The 26,714-nt window shown below is 40.3% G+C and overlaps 1 protein-coding gene across 6 annotated transcripts in view; it reads right to left on the bottom strand.

The window, feature by feature from the left end:
• The window catches only part of MTUS1 (microtubule associated scaffold protein 1), a 131,619-nt gene that overhangs the window by 40,680 nt on the left and 64,225 nt on the right, over positions 1 to 26,714 (bottom strand). Inside the window, exons 1-2 of one of the 6 annotated variants that reach the window (XM_075091369.1) lie at positions 14,884 to 14,989; positions 14,517 to 14,795 (exon numbers count right to left, since the gene is read on the bottom strand). The exons of 4 other annotated variants lie outside the window; for them this stretch is intronic. In XM_075091369.1, coding sequence (XP_074947470.1) covers positions 14,517 to 14,637 — 121 coding nt within the window. In that variant the 5' untranslated portion in view covers positions 14,638 to 14,795; positions 14,884 to 14,989. Of the gene's footprint in view, positions 1 to 14,516; positions 14,995 to 26,714 lie in introns of those variants that run through there. One more of the 6 variants, XM_075091368.1, reaches the window with a different exon arrangement.

Genomic DNA, 26,714 nt, shown 5'->3' with positions numbered 1-26,714 from the left:
AATTTATTTTAGCTGTCATCAAATCCTTTTCAAAGTTGTTCTGAACCAAACCAACCACCACCACCACAGAGGCTTTTGAAAAGGTTGCAGGAACTGAACAAAATTTTACTGCAGGAAGGTAAAACCTGACCTAGATGCTTAAACTGACTCAGCAGGATTAAAATGTACATAACAGAAATGCCTTTGCAGGGGTACAAAGGTTTTTCAGCATGTAGTTTTTAAATGCTGTACAGCCTGGAGTGCAGAATCATCACATATGATTCCAGGCATTCAGTCTCAAGTACTGTTTCTGAAGTCTGTGACTGTCCTCTCATGCAACTCCTCTGTTGACTTACAGTATTACAGCACTGACTTCTACCCTCATTACAGCATTTTAAATCCATTCTTTTTTGCTCCTCACAGCTGGCCTCATGACAGGGTATTCTCTTTATACACGACAGTGAAAAGGAAAGGGAAATCTCAGATGTATTTACGTACTTCAAAGAGCTCTACGCCTGTTTAATGTTTTAATCGCATGCTTAAATCACACACATCTTGCAGCACTGGCCACACGGGGTTTCAAGCTGGTAGGAGCAAGTCTCTTTTGAAGCAAAACCTATTAGCTTGTCAAACGCTTCCCTGTCCGTTACAACACTATTAGGTAAGAAACTAAATGTTTACACACCACACCAGAGTCCTGCAGCCTAAAGCTGTTAACCTAGAAACTATAATATACCACATGCAGCTCTTCATTAGCATCCCACTTGTTGACACAACAAACGGAGCATGAACCAAGAGCACTGTTTTGTTACAGCATAGTTTACACAGAAAGAAGGGTGGAAGAAGGGTGGGAGAGGAAACCTGCAAATACAGACAACTAGGAAGAAACCAAGAGCTAGCAAGCAAGGCCCGTTTTCCAACTGCACACCTTTCTAAGTGACCTTCTGCATAACCTCCACAAAAGACTCAGCAACCTGAAGCAGTCCTTAACTCCTGCACAAGGGTTCTTCTGAAGACTGAAGCCTACTCCTTGCCAGTTAATCAAACACATACTTCATACTCTTTCAGGCCCTGAAGTGATAACCCACAGAGTGTAGAAAGCCCTCTGCCCTACAGTGTGATCATCTGGACTTTTTCCATGGGGTTATGAGCAATCTTTTTGTGAGGGACAGCACGCTCTCCCTGCTATCAGGAGGGGATGGGGACAGCCACAAGTCCAAGGCAAGCAAAATATCAACAACCCAAGGGTGACATTGCACTAAGGCTCCTAGATAAACCTCAGTACATCATCTTTCCAGTTCCTACCCCAAAAGATTCTTGCATGACAGCCTTTAAACGGGGTTCCCTGCAGGTACAGGCCTATTAAAATTAACTATCCATTAAAGCCTCAGTATTTCTCAACCGAAAACATGCCTTCATCTGAGCAATAAACACTTACGTGTCTTTGTTTCCCTAAGATGTCACCTGTTCTACGGACTATGGCTCTCAAGCTTGTACAACTGTTTTAGGATGTTGTCAAATGCACTACTGATCATCTAGAACTCAGTGCTTTTCCCCCTAGAGGAAGCACGCTAGCAACTCACATTTTCACTTGCCAGTAATTTGGTACGACCTGTTACTACACTGATTAAGCATACAGAATCTCCATGTTGCATTAGCCTTACGTGCATTTCTGAAGATTATAATTTATGTTTTAAAACCTACCTTAACCTTATATTGAAGCTTTGCAAGGAGCTAGATTATGATGTTTGTAAAGATACCTAAACTACATCTGAGAAAATGCATTCCCTTCCAAATGCCTGGTGGCTTCCAAAATAAAAGCACAAGGATGAGTGTTAGCTCAACTCATCACTGCAACTGCGTCATCAAACAGTCTGTGCATTTTTTAAAGAGCAAGTTTTGAAGCAAAGTCCAGTGATCAAGACGCTCTTCAACTGTGTGCTACGCTGTCTTACTGTTACATGTTTGTCTGTCATTTCACCAGTAGCTGTTTCTTTTCCAGTCTTGATGATGACAGTTAGTATCGGGTGAGATGATGTCAAATGGCAACACATTTTGTCAACCCCAGTAGTGGTGCATTGGCAAAGTCGGTGATGATGGCAGGAAAGAATTTAAAAAACACTGCAAAATAGCAACGTCCAAATTTTCTAGCAAATTAGAAGATTGGAAGGGATAATCTTTACAAGTCATGTTTTACAAAGGACCTAAAGGAGTCCCAGACTTGAACATTAAGTGTGTAATTAATTATGAGACAGATGTCTGCCTGTTAAACGCACAGCAAGCCTGACTAATACTAATACTGACTAATACTCATAACACTAATAATCTCAGCATTCTGCCCATAACTCTTTTTACCTCATGTATACAGGCCTACCTTACAGAAGCACTAGTTGAGTTTTGAACACATCATATACAAAGCAATTTTGTCTTAATATTGTGTTCACAATATATTTAGTCAAGTTTACTGGAACTGTAGCATCTAGAATTGAATTAGGTTTTCATCTAGCTAGTACATATCAAGCATGATTATGAGCCACGTATCAACTACAAAGATGATAAAATATTAATAAACCCACCAGATGTTCAGAGATGGCTGCAAATTAAATAAACAAATTTGAAATGCTATGCAATTTCCTGAAGACAACTCTAACATGCACCAGCTAGATGACCAGTGGATCAGGGCTGTTCTGGTTATTTTCTAAATAACCAAGTGCAATACTGACGATTGATTTCTTAGCTTGTTCTGAACTAGGATGAAGCCTGACACATGCTAGTTAACCATACAGTGCTACATACCACTGTCTGAGGGAAAAGCAAAAGGAGAGGGAAGATGGTAGAACTCATTTATTGTATTAACAAAGCAAAGCCTAGAGTGTGGATGTTTTCATACTAGAGGGACGACCATATGTAAACTAATGAAAGAACTCTTTGCCCACCTTAAAAAAAAAACCCTACTACAGTGAGTCATCCATTTTTAAGGACAAAGATGATAAGAGGATGGAAAGTAATTGCATGAGGAAGTGTTACGGTGTGCTGATGCCTTGGCCAATACCGACCAAGTTAAAGTTTGTGAAGTACATCTCAATCTATTATTCTTGGTTTAGGCATCAGTTCATCATATAAGCCACAGGCAGCCTTAAATCAATGAATTCCCTAGGTTTTCAAGGAAAAATATTGCTTTACTGGAAGCTAACAATTATGTTTCGATAAGGGGTTTATTTAAGTTTCTAGTTCAGGTATTGCTCTGAGTAGGCAAAGAGACATCTGAAGCAGTCCTTTTTTTCCTGTACACCTTCTTATAGTTGCAGCTGTGCTATGTCATCCTTGAAACATACACCCACCCAAAGAACCAAGCACAGAGTGATGTTGAAGACTGATGCTCCTTGCTCCTCTCTGCTCCTATTTGCTCTCCTCTGCCTTCTCTATTTCCACCTCCTGTACAAGAAGTTGCTCCTTGTTGTCTGGTGCCCTCTACTGCTTCATCGCAAGTACAGGACATGGCATGTTTTTGCCCTTTGTTCTGCAGCCTCTGTGTACAATGTAAGGACTCAGTCAACTGGGACCGAGAATCCCACCACCACCAGTTCACACCATCTGCAAGACCTCCCCAGATCCCATTAATTGCCTCCACAGTGCAAATCCTGATCCCTTCTTCTTACCTCCACATCCTGCCAATTTCCCTGTTTACAGACATTTGGATGTGGGATATCTTCACATCAGAGACAAGATGTTCAGCAGGGACAGAGTGTGTATGGTGTTACAGGAAGAAGCCCACTATATACCCACAGGTACGTAGAAAACCCTCACACAACACCAGAGAGCAGAATGATGTTAAGACAACCTTTACCTTTTCTAGCCTTTCTGAAGATCCCAGATCTCACACGCGATCGGGGGTGAAATGGCAGAAGCACAGCCAGAAAGGAAGAAGCCATCTGAGTTGCAATGCTTGAATTCATTCCTTCCTTAATACTGTAGTCCACCCTACCATGCTCAGCGTCAGAAACATAGGGCTGCAAGAAACCTCCAGAAACCATTTACATCACTCCTTGTTGAGGCAAGGTAAACACAGCCTAGACTTAAAAGGCATTTCACCAGACCGGTCAACTGTTTTACGTCTTACCACAAAACACCCCCCTGCATTTTTTTCATGGTATCTTTTATCTTTTCTTCCAGCTCAAACCTGATGTGACTTCATGTAGATTAAACCACTGACTAATCTCTCTACATGCCACATACTTCATGCAGATATTAACAGGCTAGCTGAGAGGTTCTCTGCTGTTCTCACATGTGCACAGCAGTCTCCTGCGTTCTGGGAAGTCAGATACGTAGGTAGCTTAACTATTTTTCAACTCCTTTTTAACATGCTTTGTTCCAAAAGGGCTGGCAAGCATTTGAAGCATGCTAGAGATAAACATGAAGTAACTGGGAGACACACTCTTACAAATCCAAGTAAAGGAAGTTAACAGAATTTTCTACATCACAAATTTATTCTAGATCTATGTATTCAACTTGGCTCCAACCACCTTATGTTTTAACAGCTAATTGTAGGAAGAACTCCAAACAGGATTTTTGTAGCATATAGAATTAAGCCTTTAAGTTCAAAAGTCACTTTCTCCTCATGTACAGTGGAGGACAACTTAGTTGCAATAAAGGCAACAAACCCCAAAACAACCCAGAACTAATTTGGAACTTTAACTGAATCACTGAACTTCATTTCTTCCATGTGCCTGCCCCTAATTCAATGTAGCTGTTTTTCCCTCACAACCAATACATGATTAGTTAACTGCCAGAATTAGATTCAAGAATTTGGTATTTCTCCCTAGTTTTTCTGAACTGCTCATAGTCTTTCAGAGCAAGAGTCTCTGTAAGGCTCAGTAACTTGCAAGGAACCACAATTTTCCCCTGAAAACAACTGTACAAAAGAGACCTATAAAATACATTTTTGTCCACAAGACTAGCACATTAACATGCAATATCATTTCTTGCGCAGTACCTGCAGCTATCTTGGATGGGCAGGGCAGAGTGGCTTTTAGTGTGAACTCAGAAGCTATTTATTCAATGACACTAGTATAAGCTGATGTTATACGACTGTAAGAGACATCACTGGACTTAAGCGTGGCACTGAAATGTTGCCTAAAGGATATTATGGAAGAAAAAGTAGGACAAGCAGAGTGGGAATTTAAAAAGCCTCCAGAACCCTGGTTATATTTGGTATTATTGCCTCTTTCCCAAAACTGTTTCTGAACATAACCAGCAACAGCTTCCTGTGTTTATGAAACTCTATGTCTGTTTAAACACAAATAAATCCAGATTAGACTCAAATTCACTTACTTTCTTCTTTAAAAGCAAGGTGATAGCACTTCTACACATATAGGAAGCACTGTAACCAATGCTAAGTTATCCATAATAATCATACTTTATCTACCAAAAGATCACTAAAACGGTCAATTCAAACGTTTTCCTCACAAACTAGATGAGTGCAGTTTGCAATTTCAAGTTACAAAATAAATAGCTAACATCCAAATTCTCCTTCTGATACCTTTTAGAGAAGTAAAATTTCTGAGTATAAGAGTATAAAACAATTCAGAGACCAAGTTGGATGTGAAAAAAAAATAATCAGTTAATACATAGGCATGATTAAGCTTATAGGTTGGAAAAAAACTGCGAAGAGTAAAATTTACAGTAACTATCTGACTTCCCAAACCCCTTCAAGAACCAGTCCTAGAGCTCTTAAGAGCTACTGTTCACTATGGTATCATCCAATGACCTTGTTTCAATCAATATCTCCACTGGTTTTAATCACAGCCCAAAATGGCAACACAGCAGGCTGCTCCTCCCCAGCTATACTAACTTCATCAGATGAGTTCAGGTTGAGACCCAAATTAGGTATTTTCCCATAACTAAAAGATAACCAAGCAGTTACTTTGTGAGAAGTGTTAACCCATACCATCATTTCTGCACAACAGAGTAGAGGCATACATTTATCCTATTTGCAGAGGACCACCGTGCACGTACGGGAAGTTGCACTAAACTTTTTCTACATGTAGCTAGAGGATTGTCTATTTCTACGTATGTTTCATAGCTTGGTTAAGACTCTGGCTTACTCTAGATCAGTACTGTTTTTCTGAGGCACTACAAGTGGTATTTGCACATATCCACCTCCACTGGGTTCATTGCATCGTGCAAGTTAATTTTATTTTTATGTATATTTTTTAGTACTCCAATTTACAGTTTAAGTACCTGTGCTATTCATCCTTTCGATTACACATATCAGGACAGTTAACATGAAGTAAAGTCTCTGCAGAATGAAGGAAACTTTAAGCAGCCACCAAAATTAGAGACAACCTCGACTTTGGGAAAGTTTAGGAGGCAGCAGCATAGCATGTTTTAGGGAATACCAGCATAGCTGAACATGTGTCTAAAGTTAACCTTGAAACGGTACTTTAAAGCTACCCTAGCAGTAAAACACAATTTGCTAGTCAACAGAATAAAACGGCATCTTATTAGAACCACTTCAGTTGCTGCTGGTTAAAATCATCCTTGTGAACTCAATCTTCTAGCTTCAGTGCAAGTGCCAGACAGAAAATACGGTGTCTCAAGTGCCCCATACCAGCTCTAAGCGCTGCTGGAACAACCCCTTTTCAAAAGACGCACAAAACGCACTTACAAAATTCCTGGCAGTTAAGGACCTATTTGTGTATTTCCTATTATGTTAAACAGTTTTCCTGTTATTAAGCAGCAAAGATGTCTCCCCAGGGACACGCCTGGAACATTGCACACCATTGTTTCACAAACAGCCCGAGTGCAACCCACCAGAGCCCATGTGAAAACATCTTGCCAAGCCAACAACAAAACAGAGAACAGGGCAGCACCTAGCGCTTTTGTTAGCCAGAAGATATAACACGTCCCCACCCTTTGAGATGCACAGTCTTTCCACTGCTTGCTGACCACACCTAGAAGTTAAGGGACATCTCTTCCCCAGGACTCCTAACCAAACTGCAACTGAAGATTGCTTTGGCAAAGGCTGCCCGACAGGTACTAGCGCTCCCCTCAAGGAGCGATTCCTTGCTGTGCCTGCTGTGGAGACCAAACAGTGCCTGTGGAGCAGGTTTAAAACATTCATCACATCATTCTTTGCATTTAACATTCCCGAGTGTCTTCCATTTAAACTAACAACTACAAAGGCAGCAAACTTACATTTTTGCTTAATTGAGTGGTGGGCAGGGAGGGAGGGAGGGAAAGAAGACAACAGGAATTTTCTTGAGGAGCTGATACCTCATATAATTGTGGCGTGCACTGGGGTATACCCAGAACTTACCACAAAGACCAAAACCCCAGCATGAGGCTAATCCCTATGAGATCTCTAACTACAAACACCTCTACTTGTGCCACTAACAAATGCTGGAAGAAAAATAGTCACTGCACATTATACGTGCATTTTGTCTTCCTTGACCCTAAGTCCTAGCTGAGAAGTCCCTCACACAGGAATACATGTTTAACAGGGTTATACTATTCATTTCATATTAGGACTTTTTTAAAGCAGCAAAATGTCTTAATTTGATAAGCAAGTTAAACAGGTGGTAGATGGTACAGTAATATTTGTGGAAATAAGTGAGCCTTGATTATATTGGTTATATAACAAGTGACCCATGTTTATCGTTCAGAAAAGCAAAGTTCTCTAGCTTTCTGTTTTATTTGGAATAATTTGCAACTGGCTTTATAAAGAAGTTCACTCATTCTTCTGCTGGAAGCGTTTCCAATATTCCTGCTTTACTACTACAAATATTAGAAAAGGCTTAGCACAAAGTCTATTCTTGTAATTTAAGTGCTTCTGATATTAGCAGTGTTCACACACAGATAGAAAGGAAGGCTACTGAAATACCTGAGACTGTAAAAATATTGTCAAAGAATTGAAGTAATTAATGAGTATTATTTGTTACACTTTCCCGAGTTTTTTAGTGAGGAACTGCTAGTTCTCTTAAAGAAAAGGATGAGCTTTCATTAAAGTATTTCACCACGGATGTTCCCAGCTGTCCTGTTTCCTGCCTAACTAGAATTATTTCCATAACATCACATCCAAACTGTTTACACCAGCATCTTGAGGAAGAACCTTTACTTGCTATAAATGTATAAGCAACATACTACCATGACAAGAAGTAGTAAAAATAAATCTAGCCAGGAGCTGAACACAGAACCCAGGGTTATTGGCGCCCTTGCTACAACCACAGTAAAGATGATACCAATGGAAGGTTCATAAATAGCAACTGTAAGGAAAAACATCTCAGCCAGATACAAGCCAGGTTATTTAAGGTGGGTTATTTCTACATTTGAGTACATGGACAGCTAAATTGAATATGATTTTTTTAAAAGAAGATTTAAAGATGCAATTTATACTGTGGATCCATCCATTTTTCAGAAGATGAAATGCTATTTTCTTCTCCTTGTAGAACAGAGGACAGAAACAATACACCATGACCAGGAAAAAAGGTAATGGTGAAGAGCACTATTGGTGGACACAGTTAGAAAGATGCTGGTGATCCCACTAATCTCAATCATTAATTAATAGTTCTGCAGCACTGGTTTACCATATTATCACGGTAAAAATAGTTACTTAACCTCCTCTTAAAAATAACATTTAACTTGATCAAATCTTTCTGACAACACCACTACTCCATTGGACAGCAGATGGGCCTAGAGAAGAAGAGAGATAGAGGTGAACTCAGCAAGCTAGCCAGCTTAACCAATGCAACCTTCACTGGATTTTGTTCTGGGGGAAGACAAGCCAAGAGACGTGGGGTCTGCTTGCAAGTAATTTTCCAAATAAGTTATTTTTTGGTATGATATTTGGTAAGACAGTCAAGAGCTGTTTGGAACACCAATGTTTTTCCTAAAGGCATCAAATCTATCAAATTTGGACCTAGGTTCTCCCTATGCATCATGCCACTCAGGGATTATATTTTTTAAAAATAATAAAAACAGTGGAGACACTGCTTCATTACATGACACTAAATTAACACCCAATCTATAAACAGTCATTGTCATCTCTTGCCATGGATTGCAATGAGAGCGGTCAGTGTGGTCCCATTCTGTTCAGTACTGCCACTAAAATACTTAACATATAATTATGTTTAATTGATCGAAGATGCAAGAGACCTTTTTTGCCTTCCACCCCTCTCCGACATCCAAGTTTTCTGTGCCGATGAAGAAGAGTAATAAAACAGTGAGCCAATTGGCTGCAAATACTCAAAACACCGCGTTCTAGCAATGAAATGTCATGGTATCTTTTTCCTCAAAAAAGCTATTGCTTTATGTCTTAGTTCACATTAAAAACACTGAATAGGTAGTAATGCTTTATTTGTCCAAATGCTGCAAGCCATTTCTACTACGGTAACAGATTCATTCGCACAAGCTGCAAAACTGGTAGAGGCAGCTTTTAAAAGTTTACGTCCAGTTTTACCACACTGGAAATCCCCTGAAGTAATTTAAAAGCTATTCAGGCTTTTAAATCTAGTTGTAGCTGCCTGTCACTTTCAAACCCCAACCTACTTCACAGCAACAGAAGTTGGAGCCAGACCCTTTCCACCTATTAGACATACCAAGTGGGAACAAATGCACACTTAGAATACGCAATGATATTAGCAGAGATAATTTGCTAGGTCTTTCATATTTACTCTCCAACTAACTATTCTTGTATGAAGTTGAGCTTGAAGCAGCAACTCTATTTATTTCATGTTGACAAATACTTGAGGCATCCTTCACATACAATTAATCTGTTTAAGTGAAGGAATAACAAAATCCAACATCACTCACTAGAGTGGAGCCAGAATGCAAAAGCTGCCATGCATCTGCTTTCCACAGTTCTCTAGTTCTTTCTCCAAGGATATTTTTGAGTACAGCTCCTCATTTACATTAATTTTCATGCTTTATTAAATATATGCATCATTTAAGTGTTAACATGACATATAAGCTATTGTTTTAATTTTGGAATGGGGTTTTTTTTGTTTGTGGGGGTTTTGTTTTGGTGGTGGTTTTTTTTTTTTAAAGCAGCTCCTTTCTGCTATCCAGGCTTCCTTTGGAAAGAAGTAGTGTTGTTATTATTTTATATCGATTGTAAATGCATCAATTGGATCAGAGTTGTATAGAGTACAAACTATACTTACAAACTCCAAAACACAGAGCCCTACCACCTGAAAATAAGAACCTCCATTTAGCTATCAGCTACACGCCAATGAAGCTATGACCTATTAAGATTGAAATCAAACACACCAGGCAGGTCATTTAGTACCCAGTCTTGAATAGATGAAGACAGGAGCAGTGTCTCTCAATAACTTCAACAGAAACATGATTAAATCCAAAATCCCCTATGACAAATGGTTTCCAGCTATTCAGCTTTTGCTCAGAATAGAGAAGCTAGCTTTATAGCTGCATTTTCCCTTGGTAGGTGACACCATATTTAACATACTCATCCTGTATCAAATCTCTCCAGCAGAATACTTAGTAGGGTTCAGTGGGTATCTTTCTACAGTTCTATATTAAACTGTAGTGTCAGACAATAATCGTTACTTCAGTTATTCTTTGGGGCAGGGAGGAAGGCACACGAACAGTTAAGCAACTCGTGACACCTGAGGCTTTTGGAATTCTCCTTTAAAAAGCACTGCCTTGCAACGCACAGAAATAATTTCATAGTTCCCAATGGGATCTGAAACAGGGTTTAGGGAAAATAATCCTATTAGAAAAGGACATCATCTGCTCAACTAAACCAGTCTGTGATGTTTGCTTGTTGCTAGCAAGACATCAGCTACTGTCTGTCCTTTGAGACTCCTCTTATTCCCAAGGTAATAAGAGAGTAACTGGGTTTAGTAAGCAAAGGAAGTCACCAGAGATAAGGGTACTAAGTACAGTTTGCTTAGGGGAAGAAGAGAGAAAGGAAGAACAGCAAGAAGGGCTGGATGAACACATTTTGAGACAACAGAGTTTACCACAAAAGCAACAGTACAGTTCAGTATACAAACCTTGAAAAACTCTGAACAAGAGGCACAAATGCTTTGACCTCCTTTTGCAAAATTAGTTCCTTGTCTAGAATTTTATCTTTATGCAAGAGAAAATTCAAGTAATTCAAAATGATTATTTTAAATCATTCATAAAAGGATGTCTTTCTCTGGCAGTTTATACAGAATCATATAGAGATGGTGATTTACTCTGTCACACCATTGATGCATGAAGAGTATAAGAGCACTTTAGTCACTCTTTGGTAAAAATCCCTAATGGTTTGATAAAGGAAGCAAATGTTATATTTCATCACTGAAGGATACTGGTTCTTACTTAAGTTATATCTATAATGTTTATGCAGTTCTGAAGTGCTGAGATTTTTGTTGCAGTCACTTGCTACAAATAAGTTTTACAAGTCACAGGAAGGGTAAATAAAGTAGTTCCTGAAGCATTTCAGTGTTTTTGTTTTGCTGAAGAGGACACTCATTATATACAGCTGACAACACAGGTGTACTATACTTCCAGTAGCTGGAAGAAATGCCACTTGTCTGACTGCATTTAAAAGAGAAGAAACTTCTGGATGCGATGACCTTGAAGCAGTGTAGAGCACACAGCAATGGAAGTTAGACACCAGGCAATAAGCTAAATGACTTTAAGAAACACCTTACATTTTACAGCAATATTTCTTCCGGATTTATTCCATTCCTAAGAAAAAAAAAAACCCAATTTTATTTGGTTTACCCAGAACAGGCTGTGTACTTACACTGCAAGGTATCTGAACTACTTCTGTTACTTTGACACCTCCATATGGACAAGACAAACGCACTCCAGCCCATGGATCCATGTCTTACGTTAGTCTACATTAGTCATAGTGTGTAACACTAGTGTAAACACCTGGATGTCCAGCCTTACTACCTACCATCAATAAACTGGCAGGCTGCTGCAAAATAGCCTCGAGGCACAATGAAAACCCAAGAGCGAGTTCCATCCTCTTCCTTCCAATAGGGCTTACATCCTAATTTTACCAAGTTATTGCACTGCATACTGTCAGTCAGGACATTGTAAGAGAAGACTCCAACCTGACCTGCACTCCTGACTAATTTAAAACTGTACCTTTCAACAATTGCCACAAGTACCTCAAAGGTGCTCTACAGCCATACAAGGCAGTTATCTATGAAAGGGAGCAGAGAATGAAATCCATGATACTGCTTATGAAAACTGCAATCTACACCAAAATTGGAACTGAACATTGCTTACATAACACTCATACATATTCACATTCCCGTGTGAATGCAAAATTCCTTTTTTCAATCACTCCCTCCCTTATTTGTTAATACAGTCCCTAGTATATTCTACTTTTCATTGCTTACGTGACCTTGGAAAGAAGCCACATGTCATTTTAATCCATTAAACCACTACAAGAAAAGACATTCATACTGGCACTGCAAAACCAAATATGGTTCCTCCAGGTATTTAACACACACAAAAAAACCCAAGCAAGCAAGCAAACAAACAAAAAATGTTTTTTGCTTGTGATATACATTGCCATTGCCTGATCTACTATTGCTGAATTTTATGAACCTGAAATAATCACTAAAAAGCTTCGATGCATTCTACTGTTCCTAAAGTCACAGTCAATCTATACATACTTGCACTCTCCACTACGCAGTGTGACCTGGTTTTCAGATGCCCTACTTTTTTGGTACATTCAGCTCTAGCTCACCACTGGTCAGCTTTCTGCTAAGACGCTGATTTCCTACAAGACACACGGACAGCAAAGCGAAAGGAGAAATACAGGCAAAAGCCTCTCTAAGCTTTCAATACTATACCATTAGCCTGGACATACTGCACATAGAGAAAACACACAGAAGGTCTATTCAGCACTTCTGATTTAGTGAAGTGCTGCTTAACTGGAACACAGGGCTAGCAATCTATTTCACATACTTTAACAGAGTCATCCTACAGGCAGGTTTTGCTTTCACATCCACTCAAATGAAATAAAAACACATACGGATCCTTGTCATTGTAGAACTCCCTTGACACGTGCACTGACATCTGTTTTTATTTTGCAAAATTATACAAATTTCAGTAGCAGTTAATGAACATTTGGTAGATTGACCATTATCTCCCCTCCTTCTCTTTCAGGATTTTTGTCCCTTAAATACGTGCAATGTGGAAATTTCACGCAGTTCGCAACATCAAGGACATGGACATAGGCACAAAGACTCCCTTACGTAAGGATTTTTAGCATCAAGGTATTTTAATCCTAGCTTAAAGCCATGCAAGCAAGCTGCAAACAGAAGCCTATATTACATTTGGATAGTCAGCCTGTATTATGTTCATAACTGAATTTATCATCCAGGAGAAACTCAGAAACCGGATTTACTTTGCCAGGGATGAGTAATGACAAGGTGAATGGTTTAAGCTGCTGTGTGAATTGCCGGGACAGGAAGGAAAGCTAACTGGTAGAACCAAACTCCAAAAAAAATAAAAGCAAAGAGGGTGGTGTTCAAGAGAAAGGAAATGCCTGCGAGGAAGAGCTTCTGCAAAACTAGTTTATGTAGCTGCTTGATCCTCCCTAAGTAAAATGCAAGAAAATTACAAATAGTGCAGTAGAGAAAAAGACTTACGTAATATGCAGGCTACCATAATTTTCTCTAGATGTCACATATCTTAGCTAAAACAAACAAACAACTGCCACCCTCCGCCAAAACACCCCACGTATGTCCTGAAACAAAGCTCAGCTTCCCTAATCTTGTTCCCATTCCAGATACTTGTTTTATTTGCTATACCTGCCACTCGAGATTAAAATCAGGTCAAATGCAGCTGAGAATTTTGTGGTGGTTTCTTGGTTTGGGTTTTTTTCTTTTACTGTTTTGGAGTTTGTGGGTTTGGGTTGTTAGTGATTTCTTTTTTTGTTTGGTGGTTGGTTTTTGTGGTTTTTTTTTTTGCCGGTGGGGGTGTGTGTGTGAACACACACACTTGTCTTGAATGTCTCTAAAACATCATACTTCAGGTTTCTATTGACACAAGTGAGCATAAAAGTTGGCTTGTCCTACTTGCAAATAAGATGTGTTTAACATGACGTGTATGCTAATAGATATTTACATGTTAAAGTATTCAAATATTTCTCACAGACAGAAAGCCATACCGTAACAGTCTCCACGCCCCTCCCCGTTTCCCCCCCACACCCAATCAAGGTATAGAAAAGATAGCACTCCTAGTAGATAATCATTAAAATGATTAGATAAATATTTAATAGCACAGACTTCCTCATCCTATTTTTAGACTTGTGGGAAGTAAGAGCAAATTCCAATTTGCATTTTATAAACAAAACCATCTTCCAAACGAGCAGCTCTGCACAGGTGTACGCACACACAGAGACTTCAAATATGAAACTACTTTTGAGAAAAGTCAGACTTTTGTATGAAATTCAAAAACTTTCATGCCCAGTATGGTTTGTACTTGCTAAAGGTAAGCTGCTGTTGAAGTAAACAAGATATTCCCTCAATCCATGCTCTAATAGTCATATTAAAAAACCCACAAACCTGTATGAAATATAACAGTGCTTTTCTTGTAGCCAGAAGGTAGACGAATGTTTCGGAGCAACCCCTTTGCTGTCAGCCGTATACGCATGTTGGATAAGGAAAATTTCGGGGACCATAACATGTCTTCAGTGCAATTGGAAGATAACCAAGCAAGAAATAGCCTCCATGTACTGTCACATACTATGTTTTTAAATCACTACTGGAAGAAGTGAAGCAATTCTTGCTAAAGCAAACAGGCTTGAAGAAATAACCAAGTCTCCATTCCTTCGCTCTTATTCCCTATGCACCGAGAAGCAAAAAAAAAAAAAAAAAAATTCAGTAAAAGCAGATATCCACGGTGTAAATGCTGCTGGCAGTTTCTCCTCACCAGATGTTGTGGAAACAAAGCTTGTCCTCAAAATAAAACCGACTTAGTGACTCGGAAAACCAACAGCCTCTGAACTGCATCACAGTGTTGATGCTTAATCTGCTATGGGACTCCGTGGGGCTGGGAGCTGGAAAAGGGAGGAGGAGGAGGGAGGAGGAAGAGGAGGAGGGAGGAGGAAGTGGGTGGTCTCCCCAGCTGAATATATCATCCAGCAGTGTCACAGACCATGTAATTGTTCTTTGGAGACTGTTAGGGAGATTATTTGAATATTTCTGGAGGCATATTTCAGCTCCCCTCTCCAAGAATCCTTTCAGGGTGCTTTTTTTTTTTTAAACAGTTTCTTTCAGTTTACATTAATTTGTCAAAACAGACTTATCAGTGAACATTTTTCTACCAGGGTTTCTTTTGGCATTAAATATTATGTCAACATTTAAAGTCTTAACAAATCCACAAACACATCTATTCTCTAAGAACAATTCAGTATCTGAGATCTGCTAAGAGAAATACTATTTAGCTTGGCAGCTCAATGCTGCAGATGCATCCATTTATCAGAAAAGGAGCAAGGAAGCAGGCATCAATTTCATATTAAAACAGATCTCTGCCAGCTGGGTTTTGAAGGCACCCAAACATGGCATCAAACAAGCAGCGTTACAGGAATTGCTTCAAATTAGATGCTGTCTCCATACTTAATTAGCCCTCTTCAAAAAATATTTCTTCTTCCTATTTAACGAGCTCAAAAGTTTCACATATAAACTTGGTCCCTTTCAGCTGCCATTAGCAGAAATTAACTGAAAAATAGAGTTAGAAACTAGAAAATAGAGGGAGTAGCTGTTTTACAGAGATTAGAAAACATCACATTTGTCACCTACAGCCATGACTATAAATACATGCTGCTAAGGCACTACAGACTTGTGCTGGCCACCTTCCTGTGTAAAGGGAAACATTTCCCTGCTTCGCCTACAGTCAGCAGCTGCCTTAACAGGCAGCCACGGGAGCAAGGACCACCCAAGTATCTCGCAGCCAATGCAGGATACAAGACAGTAACAGCTCATACCTTCTTTCGGGTTGCTTGAAGAGCGGGCCCCCACAGCCTTTGTATCTTTTTAGAGACAACAAAATTAGGTACATTTCCATTGATCCTGCATTTCCAGCGTTTCGGCAAACCACAGCTAATGCTCTCTAGCACCTCTCCCTCTGACAATCTTTCCAGTTCCAGAAAACATTAACCCAGCTTGCCCTGAAGAAGCTATAACCCAAAGCAAACAATGACATGACAGGTCTCATCCCAGCGGTGCCTTACCTGTCCTCTCCTTATCATAAATCTATTATATTTTAAGAGCGTATCTTACTTGCTCAAGATGCATAGCATTTTAGGTTCTCTAGTGCTTATTTATCACATCAGCTAGAACTAAATATACCATTGTTGGTTTACCCTGGTCTCCGGGTATCTCTAACATCAAACAGGCCAGTGCAGTGACAATAAAGCAGCTCATTGTAAGTAGAGCAAAAGAGCTGCAGCCCAGCATTGAGACCGTCAGACCCATCAAGCCAACCTCCACAGCATAGTGCTGGAGAATACTGCTGAATTTTTTACAATCATGTACCAAAGTATTTATTTCCCAGCACAGTGATGTACCACCAACTCTGAAGTACTAGAATACATTTTCAGCCCGCACAAAACCATTCAAAGTAAGCACAAAGACAGTAAATTAGCTTTTTTTTGTTTGGTTCCCAGGGCAGCCTATGCACACAGTAGGGCATGCATGTCATTACCACTATAAAATCCTGAGCTATTCCTTCTAGTCTGAAGAGCTTCGGCAGTAGCCATGTGTGTTCACCTATCTTTCCAGCAGCCTGCCAATCCAGACCCTTTCCTAATCCAACACCACTATCAAAGACATCACCTCCTTTCTGTGCTGGAAGATTATTACACTTGGAAAATGCACTCAGCAGTAAAACAGAAGGGTTGTTACAGCACATTACAGTAGCCTTGTGTATTCAGCATAGTTCACTAGCCCATGTCTTCAAATATTAGATCATCGTGTCCTGTCCTTTCTTAATGAAGGCATCCTGAGATTTTGACTGGGCCTACAGCTAGTTGTCAAACACCATTCAACACCCAGCCATATGGGGTTTTACCCTTCTGCCAGGGCACCCACAGGAACTCCCTTTTGTTTTCCTCCCACCCTCCTCTGCTCCCCAAAGAACAGACTGCACCATGAAGTAAATGTTCTCTGCCCACCCAGATGTGATGCTCACAAAGATAGAAACCGTCCAATGAGGTTAAAAAAAAGGAAAACAAAAAAAAAACCCCAAACAAAAAACCCACACCCCAAAAAACAATGCACTACCTCTCCCTATGCTTGCAATAGTGCCTGGGATAAATGGTAAATAACATTTTATCAGCCTGTAAAACCAAGAAAGTTGAAGTACCCCACTGAAACTGTAACTTCCTTCCTAGGAATAGGAGCTAGAACAAAGCACCTCTAGAGGGCAAGTGTGATGTAATGAACCAGCCTGGAGACTGAGGAAGAGACGAATCACCAGGCAAAATATGAGCAGATAAAAGCTCTATAGAGACATAAAAGCCCTTGTAGCAGAGGCCAAAACTCCTCTTACACAAATGCACAAATACTACTTTCACTGCCTCCTCTTTCTCACCCTTAGTTTGAGTGGAAATAGGCCATGAAGAAACAGATACATCATAGGTTTTGTTTGGTTTGGGTTTTTTGTTTGTTTGGGTTTTTTTTTTTTGTTTTGGGGTTTTTTTGGTGGTGTGTTTTTTTTTTTTTAAAAAAACCCACACTTCTAATTTAAGAAAAATGCCTCAGGAATTAGAATTCTGCTAAACCCCACAAACCTAAAACAAGCCTGCTTTATGCAGAAGATGACCTGACAACAGTAATAAAAAGCAATAGATGCATGTCAGTCTCATGTCAGCACCCAACATTTAGAGAGCTCTGCGGCAGCCAGCGAGAGGACTACCCATCCCTATATGAACAGCTCCCAAGAGAAATTTATCTCACAGGAAGGTTCCTCTAGCGTAGCCTTTCCAGAGCTCTGCGTTACACCATGGTATGCTCCACTGTGGTGGCTGTGCATCTGCTAGCGTTGTTTCCTCAGCTCAGGCAAACAGCACCTCCAAGTCTGTGTCCGTATCCCTACAACCACCTAGTGCCTGGTGCCAGCAGGTTACATAGCCAGGACATAATCCACGGGATCCTACACAGCATGCCAGGAACTCGCACTGTCTACATTTCATGCATAACATGAGGATCACAGAGAGGCCTTTTTCTATCTTGACATCTGATAAGGGTGTTGGAAAATAGCACCAGAAACCCAAAGAGTAAAATAGAAGTGATATATGGCCCAGAGGACAAAAGGACTGACAGCTTTTATTTTTTATTATATATCTATTTATTAGCACCTTACCACTGTCTTCTCTCCAACTCCAAGGGAAAACAACTGATCAACATGGACAAAGGGGCTCGATCCTATGATGTCCAAGTAATTCAGTCTGGGTTTCCAAGTGCATCAATACCTGATGACACGATCAGATTGATGGTGGGGGTAGATCTATTTTAACCCCTGCAGATTTAGCATATGTGCTATTCCCTGGGAACATTAGTAATGTGACAAGAAAGGAGCAAAGGGCACTGACATCAGTAGGCTCTTCAATTCAGCCTTGTGAGGCCCAGCCTGCAGTATCTGTGTATGTTTCTGCTGCTTCTGTTCCTCTTTTCAAATCCAGCAATCACTAAGAAAGCCATGAGAGAACAGTAAGCATCTCAGGCAAAGAAGTCTAAATCAGAGGCTAGATCTTTAGATCTAGACAATGGGTTATGTGTCATAAGAAAGCACGGGCAGTGTGGAGCAGATGGATTTTACTGGCATGCTTTATTTCAGGAAGAACTGAGGTGATTGCTTATGCAAAGAGAGACATGAGAAGCAGGAGCCTACTGAAGGCCAAAGGGTCATGTGTGTCCTCATTTGTGTTTCTGGAAAACCACCAACCCCTCTCCACTTTCCTGTGACCACTTTGCTCTAGCCAGTGCTCCAGTTTGAAAAGCTAACCTTCCTGCAGGGAACAACACCCACTGCCATGCCAAATGCAGCCTGCAGCTTCAGGACTTATTTTAAGCTCCAATCCTCATCTGAAGAAAAAAGGCAAACCTCTTTCCAATTCAGAGCAGGAACTAAAAATCCTAAATAATTTAGGTTTCTTCTAGTACACAGCAGCTTTTAACCATTTTACACTCAGCAGCCCATCAAACAAAAAGTGATGCTGCAGTGGATTTTCAGGCAGCTATAGGAATCAGGCTGACCTCTCTCTCATGCAACAGCGGTGGCATTTACATTGTCTGCACTATTTCATAATTGAGAACGACAATAAAACACCTGAAGAATAATTTCATTTTAACCTAAGGGAGCACCAAGTTATTTGGCATGTGTAGGATGTCCCTTCCAAAATGGCATTTTTGTCAAAATCCTACAGTGCTTCAGAGAAAAGCTTTACTTGACATCAGTGCATAATGTCACTAATAGTAGGACAACGTGCCTGAAAATATAAAGTGTCAATGATCTAGCCAGATGTGTCAAAAAAAAACCCCCAACTACCTCTGTGCTAGGGACTTCTGCTGTTCAGTAACAGGATAGGTATATACATGAGTCCTTGTGAGCTCAGGCCCCAAGGAACAGAGAGAAAAGTTTTACTTAAGGCCACAGCTTACAGATCTATTAATTATTTAGTCACATGATACTGATTTATATGTATTGTGCAACTGTTCTTGATCTGTGGCCTCAGAACAACAGTAAGCAGTACCCAGACTCTACTGAAAAGCAACATTGCAAATAAGAACAATTTAGGCAAGTACATCTCCTAAGACATGCTGGCAGTTTATCAACTCTGATTACAGCCCCCAGGGTTCACAGAGCAAATTAAGGACAACTCTCAACAGGTGTGTTTCACTTATCTCTGTGTGCTATGCTCTTCATAGCCGAAGGTGTTCAGACAAAAATGCAGATGTAGATTCAGTTTACAAGCTGTTTAACCATCTTTGACACAATACCCATGAGTTTCATGTCTCCGGGACAGTTCCATGGTCTTTCAAATATTATGTCAACTCTTCTCCCTAACAAGGGTCAATGACAGCAACACAGACAGCTACTGTATCTGCTGAAAGATAGCTTAAGAAATATGGGGAAAGGATGGACTTAAAGCTAGAAGGAACAAGTCAAAAGACTTAAAAAAAACTTTTTACAGTTTTGTTTTTTTTTAAGAGGACATCAAGAATCAGCTTTGGGATACCTCGTACACCTCACCTCAAAGTTAGGGAAGAAATCCAGTGCAATAACACCCAATTATTCACTGTTTACTGCAAACACATAAAACGATGTGTACAATCTAAGGAACAAAAAGAAGGAAAAAAAAAAACCCAAGTCTAGGAACGTCAGAAGAGATCCATACCTGAGTCTAACTGGAGACGGAAGGGACAAGAAGAGAACAGAGAAAGAACTACCTTCCAGGACGGTATTTTCAAGGCAGTGACATAAGTCAGCACTGCACACAGCAACTCACGAATAACAGAATGAAAACACTTTGCAACTGGCACGTGACCCTGATGGTCAAAGCTCTAAAGTCTCTTAACAAGATAACAAATTTTTTTTTGTTCAGTAATTAAGAGGACAATAAAGTGAGAATTTAGATGTTTCAAAATTAGTTTAGATGGAATAGTAATAAAAGCACCATCTCTGGCTAATCCTAACAATGAGGTCTATAATTTAAAGCCATTAGGACAGCCTTCCGTGCTAGAAAAGCCTCGAATTCCAGATCCCAACACTGGGAAATCTTTTTAAGCATCCCTCTGTCTGAGCTGATACAATCTGTGGGTATCCATTTCTGCTGCCCCCTCTACTCGTGCAGAGACTGACCTATTCAATATTTAGATAACCATGAGAAAACCACAGCTCTGTGTTCTTCTCTTGTGTGGCTTCTTGTTGTGAAACATCAAAACAAATACCATGGAAGAGAACTACTGGCATTCTTCCCAACATCAGAATAAACACCACAGAAGTGAGCTACAAACATTCCCTCCATAGAAAGTCTGCATAGTTCTGTGTCACCAAGAGTTTGGAGTACAGCTGTGTGGAGCCGGAGAGCAAGTTTCTCACAGAAGTTTGGAATGAAATAATAAACATGTCTGAAATATCTAACCTACAATCCAGAACACAGGTCCTTCCTTAAAAGCACTAACAGAAGAAACAGACCTTGTAGCATGAAAATAATTTGGGTTATGCTACAAGAGATCTTAATGAATGATGCTCTGTTGCTATAAGGAAAACTGATAGGATCCATATTAAATCCTCCTTGCTGGGGGTATAACAACCACCCCACCATTTTCAGTTCACTGGTTTGAGAAATTCCCAGCAGAAAACCACTATTTGAACAGAACTGGCCTACACGTTACTCCACAGCAAGCCCTGAGGTTTCAAAATTCATTGTTTTTTGTCAAGATACCTGTTGAAGGCATAGGGAGGAGTGCTGATTTTCAGCATGGAACAAGCGACAACTTCAAAAAGTATTCATTTTCAGATCAGGTTTGGGAAGAAAACCAGGAACACGCATGCAAATACGCTGATGCACTTACTTGATAGCTGAAGGGACCAGTTTGGAATACATTGAGACTGTGCTGTCACACGTCTCAGTTTTTTGCATCCTATTCTCTGACGAACATACTACCTCAGGAAAACACCACTTAATTAAAAAGAAACCCAAAACACTCAAAACCAGATTACTTCAGAGTTCAGGGTGGCGTTCTCTGAACATCAGCACCACAATTTCACTTTGAAGACTTCTGGAGCATAGTAGCTCTCACCCAAGGAATTAAATCCTTAGATCCAGCTGTTGCACTACACTTTATTTGGTAACACTGGAAAAATCCGGCCAAGATAGTAACTGCTATTGGGTTTCAAAGGTTATTTCAGGTTTACAGATATTACCTTAACCCTTCAAAATAAAAATTATTTTATCTCCCTAATGAACACATTTAATAAGAAACTCAAATTCACATAGGTTTAGCTTAATTCTGCATTTATTTATATAGAGGTGGCATAACAAAGACCTGCTTTTATAGTCAGTTCACATGTAATATCTACACCCCTTAAGCAGCTTTGCTGTCTGTTTATAAGAACATTCCTTATTAGCCTGAAGGTATTCTAAGGCTAGATCACATGAGACAAGTCATTCTGATACTCCTCATAGTTCACATGGATGAAAAATCATCTAAAAATATAGCTGGCTTTATATCATAGCTAGAAAGGTAACAAAGTAGTCCAATGCACAGTACCAATATCTGCAAAATAAGTTTAAGCCTGAACTTTGTTTCTTTCCAAGACATAAACGAAAAAGACTAGCTTACACTACTGAACTCTTAGTTAAACTAATAATGAATACAATCTTGCTTCTGCTTCACCCCACAGAGTTTACGAACTGTTCAAGTTTTTCTGCAAAATTTCCAGGCTTTCCTGTTGGAGAGAGGGGTAAAGACAGAAAAACTGACTAACCCAACTTACTTACAAAAGCTGAAGCTCTTGACCCAAGAGACCAAGAATTCGGTCTCAACACATCTACATTCACATTCCTGGTTCAAACTAGTCAGAGATGCTAATTCTGCAACGTGGAAGACCTGGACCAAAATCATCCCTGCTTTAACAACCACTTAAGCTGCTTTTCCTATACCTGGAGTGCTTTAAACACTGTGCAAACTACTACCTGTTAAAAAGCAGAATCTTCCTCCTGGTTTTAACTTCACTGCAGAAGATACCTAGTATATTTCAGTGCAGAACAGGAAAGAGCTTTAAAATGTTTAAAATATTTACCTATCAAACTGTTTCCTGTATTATTCTTAAGAGAACTTTTCCCATGAGTTTCCCATGAGCTGCAAATTACAATATTAGAGATGCTGAAAGAAAAGCAGAGTTGGTTCAACAACAGGAGAAGTTTTACTTTATGGAAAATATCCACAGGTTACCATAGAATACTTTTTTTAAATGGATACATGAAACTTAAAATTACTGTTTAGACAATACTGAAATAGTTTGTTTGAAAACTGTAATGTTGAGCTCTGCAGCATATACTCTATCAGAATTGTTCAGGGGGCTGCAAGGGCTTCATCTCTTTTCTTAAAAACAGTTTAAGACCTCTAGGATTCTGTTTTTTATATGAATAGACATTCTTCTGATCTGAAAAAAAAATTGATCTTACACTTAATAAGCTAGCATCTGCAAAGTTGTGTACTCGAGAAAGACAAATAATATCTGTCTATATTCTCTAGTAACAACCCTAATAACATTTATGTTGTACAGCAGGAAAAGTGTATTAGAAGTGAAAAGTAAGATAAAACCAGCAAAAAAGAACGCTCCAAGTGCTGAGACAAAAACACTTCGCTGTGTTTTCTGCATGTTGCTAGCACCATAATCTATGCTAGAACTGCCATCAAAAGGACAAAACTTCCTGCCTGGTTCTTAATTCCGGTGGATTCCCCCAATCCTACCTGCTCTGTGACCAGCTATACAAGCACTTGTGTTCACATATGCATGAGGGTCTTTCCAAGTCTCCATGCCACAAGAACACTGCTTGCACAGTTTCTTCTACAACTTAAAAAAAAAACCAAACAAAAACAAAAAACCCCAACCCAACCATTTCCAAACAACAAAAACATTCCCACCCAAAGAAACCCAAACACCTTTTGAGCAGATATGAAATGAGCAACAGAGCTAATAAGCCACTTGACCAGATATCCCTCATCAGTAGGGTAACTTGCCATCCCATGCTGAAGACTACTGGTGGTCAAACTAGATGAAAGAATTCACAGAAGACTTAAGTACTTGACATTCATAATTATATTTACCAGCTCTCAGAATTATCATCTTCCCAAATTTTAAAGAAAATTTACACATTTTCACATGGTATCATGACAGGTTTTAAAACATCAATGATTTTTCTTGTTGTTAAAGTACAAGCACAGTGAGACGTATGTTAATCCCTCGTTTTCCAGGCATGGAAAGAAAGGGGTGTTAACTGAACCTTAAAGTATGCCTCCACAAGCTTTGGTATGAACCAGAATATTGTGTTAGTAAAAGCATCCTATCCCAAAGTAAGAGTTTGGGTGAGAAGCCAGCATCCACCTTTAACAACATGTTCCAAGGGACAGCTTCATGGACTGTTACATTTATACCTTATTTTTCCATTTGAGCTTGTTCAGCACTACTCACTTTTGCAAAAAGCCACCTGACTGAATTTATTCCCTCCTCTAGTGTTATATTTTTCTTACAGATGTTAAAACAGCCTTTTAACATCTTTAGAAAGCTAAGACAAGAGAATATCATCTTTCATGATGGAGCATGTGCTGGTTTTGGATAAAAATCTTTGATTTTCATGGCTTCTATAGCCTTTAGTAACAGACTCCACTACATATGCTCCATCAGAGTAGGAAGATGACATAAATCTCACTGTTCTTAATTAATACTTTCTGGGTGTATCTAGTAGTTGCCCTAGCTTTCCTGACAACAGTGGTGTGTCACAAGTATTAGTGTAGCCTATCCATAATACACCATTACAGCCCTTTCAGGGTCACTGAACAACAGGATGAAGCTTTCCAATAAATATTTCCATGCTTTCTTCCTGAAATGATAGCTTTACCTTTGGAACTGCCAAAAAGGTATTCACTTTTGCTTGGCTTATGTAGTATCAGGGATTACTGTATTGTAACTTAACCTTAACCTTCAGTCAATAACAAAGACATGAGACTACCATCCACTGCATATACACACAGCATTGTAATATACTGCACACATATTATAAGTAGGTCATTGTTTCTTCAGGGAGGGCTAGAAAAACAAAGGAAAGAGCACTAATTTACACATTTTTGGAGGCAGTTTTTAATCTAATTCAAAATTCCATCTCAAAAGGCAACATTTTAGTCATATTTACATTAAAACATTGCAATAAGTGCACAAGTACATTCTTTAAGTTGGCAAGTTAAGAAGTGTAATATAACATAGTGTGCCCAAGAAAGTAATTTTGCCTAAGTAGTACAATCATAGAATCATACAATGTCCTGAGCTGGAAGGGACCCACAAGGATCATTGAGTCCAACTCCTGTCCCCACACAGGACAAACCCAAAATTCACACCATGTGTCTGAGGGCATTGCCCAAATGCTTCTTGAATAGCATCAGGCTTGGAGCCGTGGCAGCCTCCCTGGGGAGCCTGTTCCAGTGCTCCACCACCTGCCGGTGGAAGAACCTGTTCCTAACACCCAACCTAACCCTCCCCTGGCACATCTTCCTGCCATTCCCTCGGGTCCTGTCGTTGGTCACCAGAGAGAAGAGATCAGCTCCTGCCCCTCCTCCTCCCCTTGTGAGGAACCTGCAGACCGTGATGAGGTCTGCCCTCAGTCTCCTCTTCTCCACGCTGAACAAACCAAGGGAATTCAGCCGCTCCTCATATGGCTTCCCCTCCAAACCCTTCACCAACTTCACAGCCCTTCTCTGGACACTCTCTAGTAGCTTTGTGCCCTTAATGTACTGTGGCACCCAAAACTGCACGCAGCACTCAAGGTGAGGCCGCACCAGCGTGGAGCAGAGCAGGACAATCACCTCCCTCGGCCAGCTGCAATGCAGGGCTTGATGCCCCCCAGGGCACGGTTGGCCCTCTTGGATGCCAGGGCACTCTGTTGGCTCATGTTCAACTTGACATCGACCCGAACCCCCAGGCCCCTCTCTGCAGAGCTGCTCTCCAGCCTCTCGTTCCCCAGTCTGCCTGTACATCCACAGCTGCCGTGCCCCAGGTGCAAAACCCAGCACTTGCCCTTGTTAAACTTCATACGGCTGGTGATTGCCCAGCTCTCTGATTTGCCCAGATCTCTCTGCAGGGCCTCTCTGCCCTTGAGAGTGTCAACAGCTCCTCCCAATTTTGTGTCATCAGCAAACTTCATTAGCATGCCTTCAAGTCCTGCATCCAAGTCATTAACAAAGAGATTAAAGAGCACCAGCCCCAGGATGGATCCCTATGGAACCCCACTAGTGACCAGCCGCCAGCCTGATGTAACCCCATTTACTAGAACCCTTTGACACCAACTGTCGGCCAATTGCTCACCCACTGCATTATGTGTGTATCCAGCTGTGTGCTGGACATCTTGTCCGGGAGGAGACTGTGAGATACAGTATCAAAAGCTCTGCTGAAATCCAAACAGATTACATCGACTGGCTTCCCTTGGTCAACTAGGTGGGTAACCTTGTCTTAGAAAGAAATTATAAGTTTGTTAAGCAGGACTTTCCCCTCCTGAACCCATGCTGGCTGGGACCAATAACTGAGTTGTCTTTCAGGTGTTTTTCAATAACTCCCAAAATAATCTTCTCCATAATTTTGCCAGGCACAGAAGTGAGGCTGACAGGCCTGTAGTTAGTGGGGGCATCCCTGTTGCCCCTCTTGAAAATTGGCACAACATATGCCAGCTTCCAGTCAGCTGGGACCTCTCCAGATTCTCAAGAGCATTGAAAAATCATTGAGAGGTCTCCCTATGCCATCAGCCAGCTCTTTTTATAACCGTTGGATGAATCATATCAGGCCCCATTGACTTATAGGGATCCAGCTGGAGCAGCACAGCCCGCTCAAGTTCAGGGTTGATTGGGAGTTTATCATTCCCACAGTCATTCTCTAGGTTCTGTAGCCCAGGGCTCTGGGTGTCCCATTGCCCATCATTGGTGTTGAAGACCGAGGCGAAGAAACCATTAAACATCTCTGCTTTGCTTATGTCCCTGCTTGTGAGG

This window comes from Phalacrocorax aristotelis, chromosome 4, assembly GCF_949628215.1.
Source record: "Phalacrocorax aristotelis chromosome 4, bGulAri2.1, whole genome shotgun sequence".
Lineage (NCBI taxonomy): Eukaryota > Metazoa > Chordata > Aves > Suliformes > Phalacrocoracidae > Phalacrocorax > Phalacrocorax aristotelis.
Note: the sequence above shows the minus strand (reverse complement) of the source record. Positions and strands in the feature narration are given on the sequence as shown.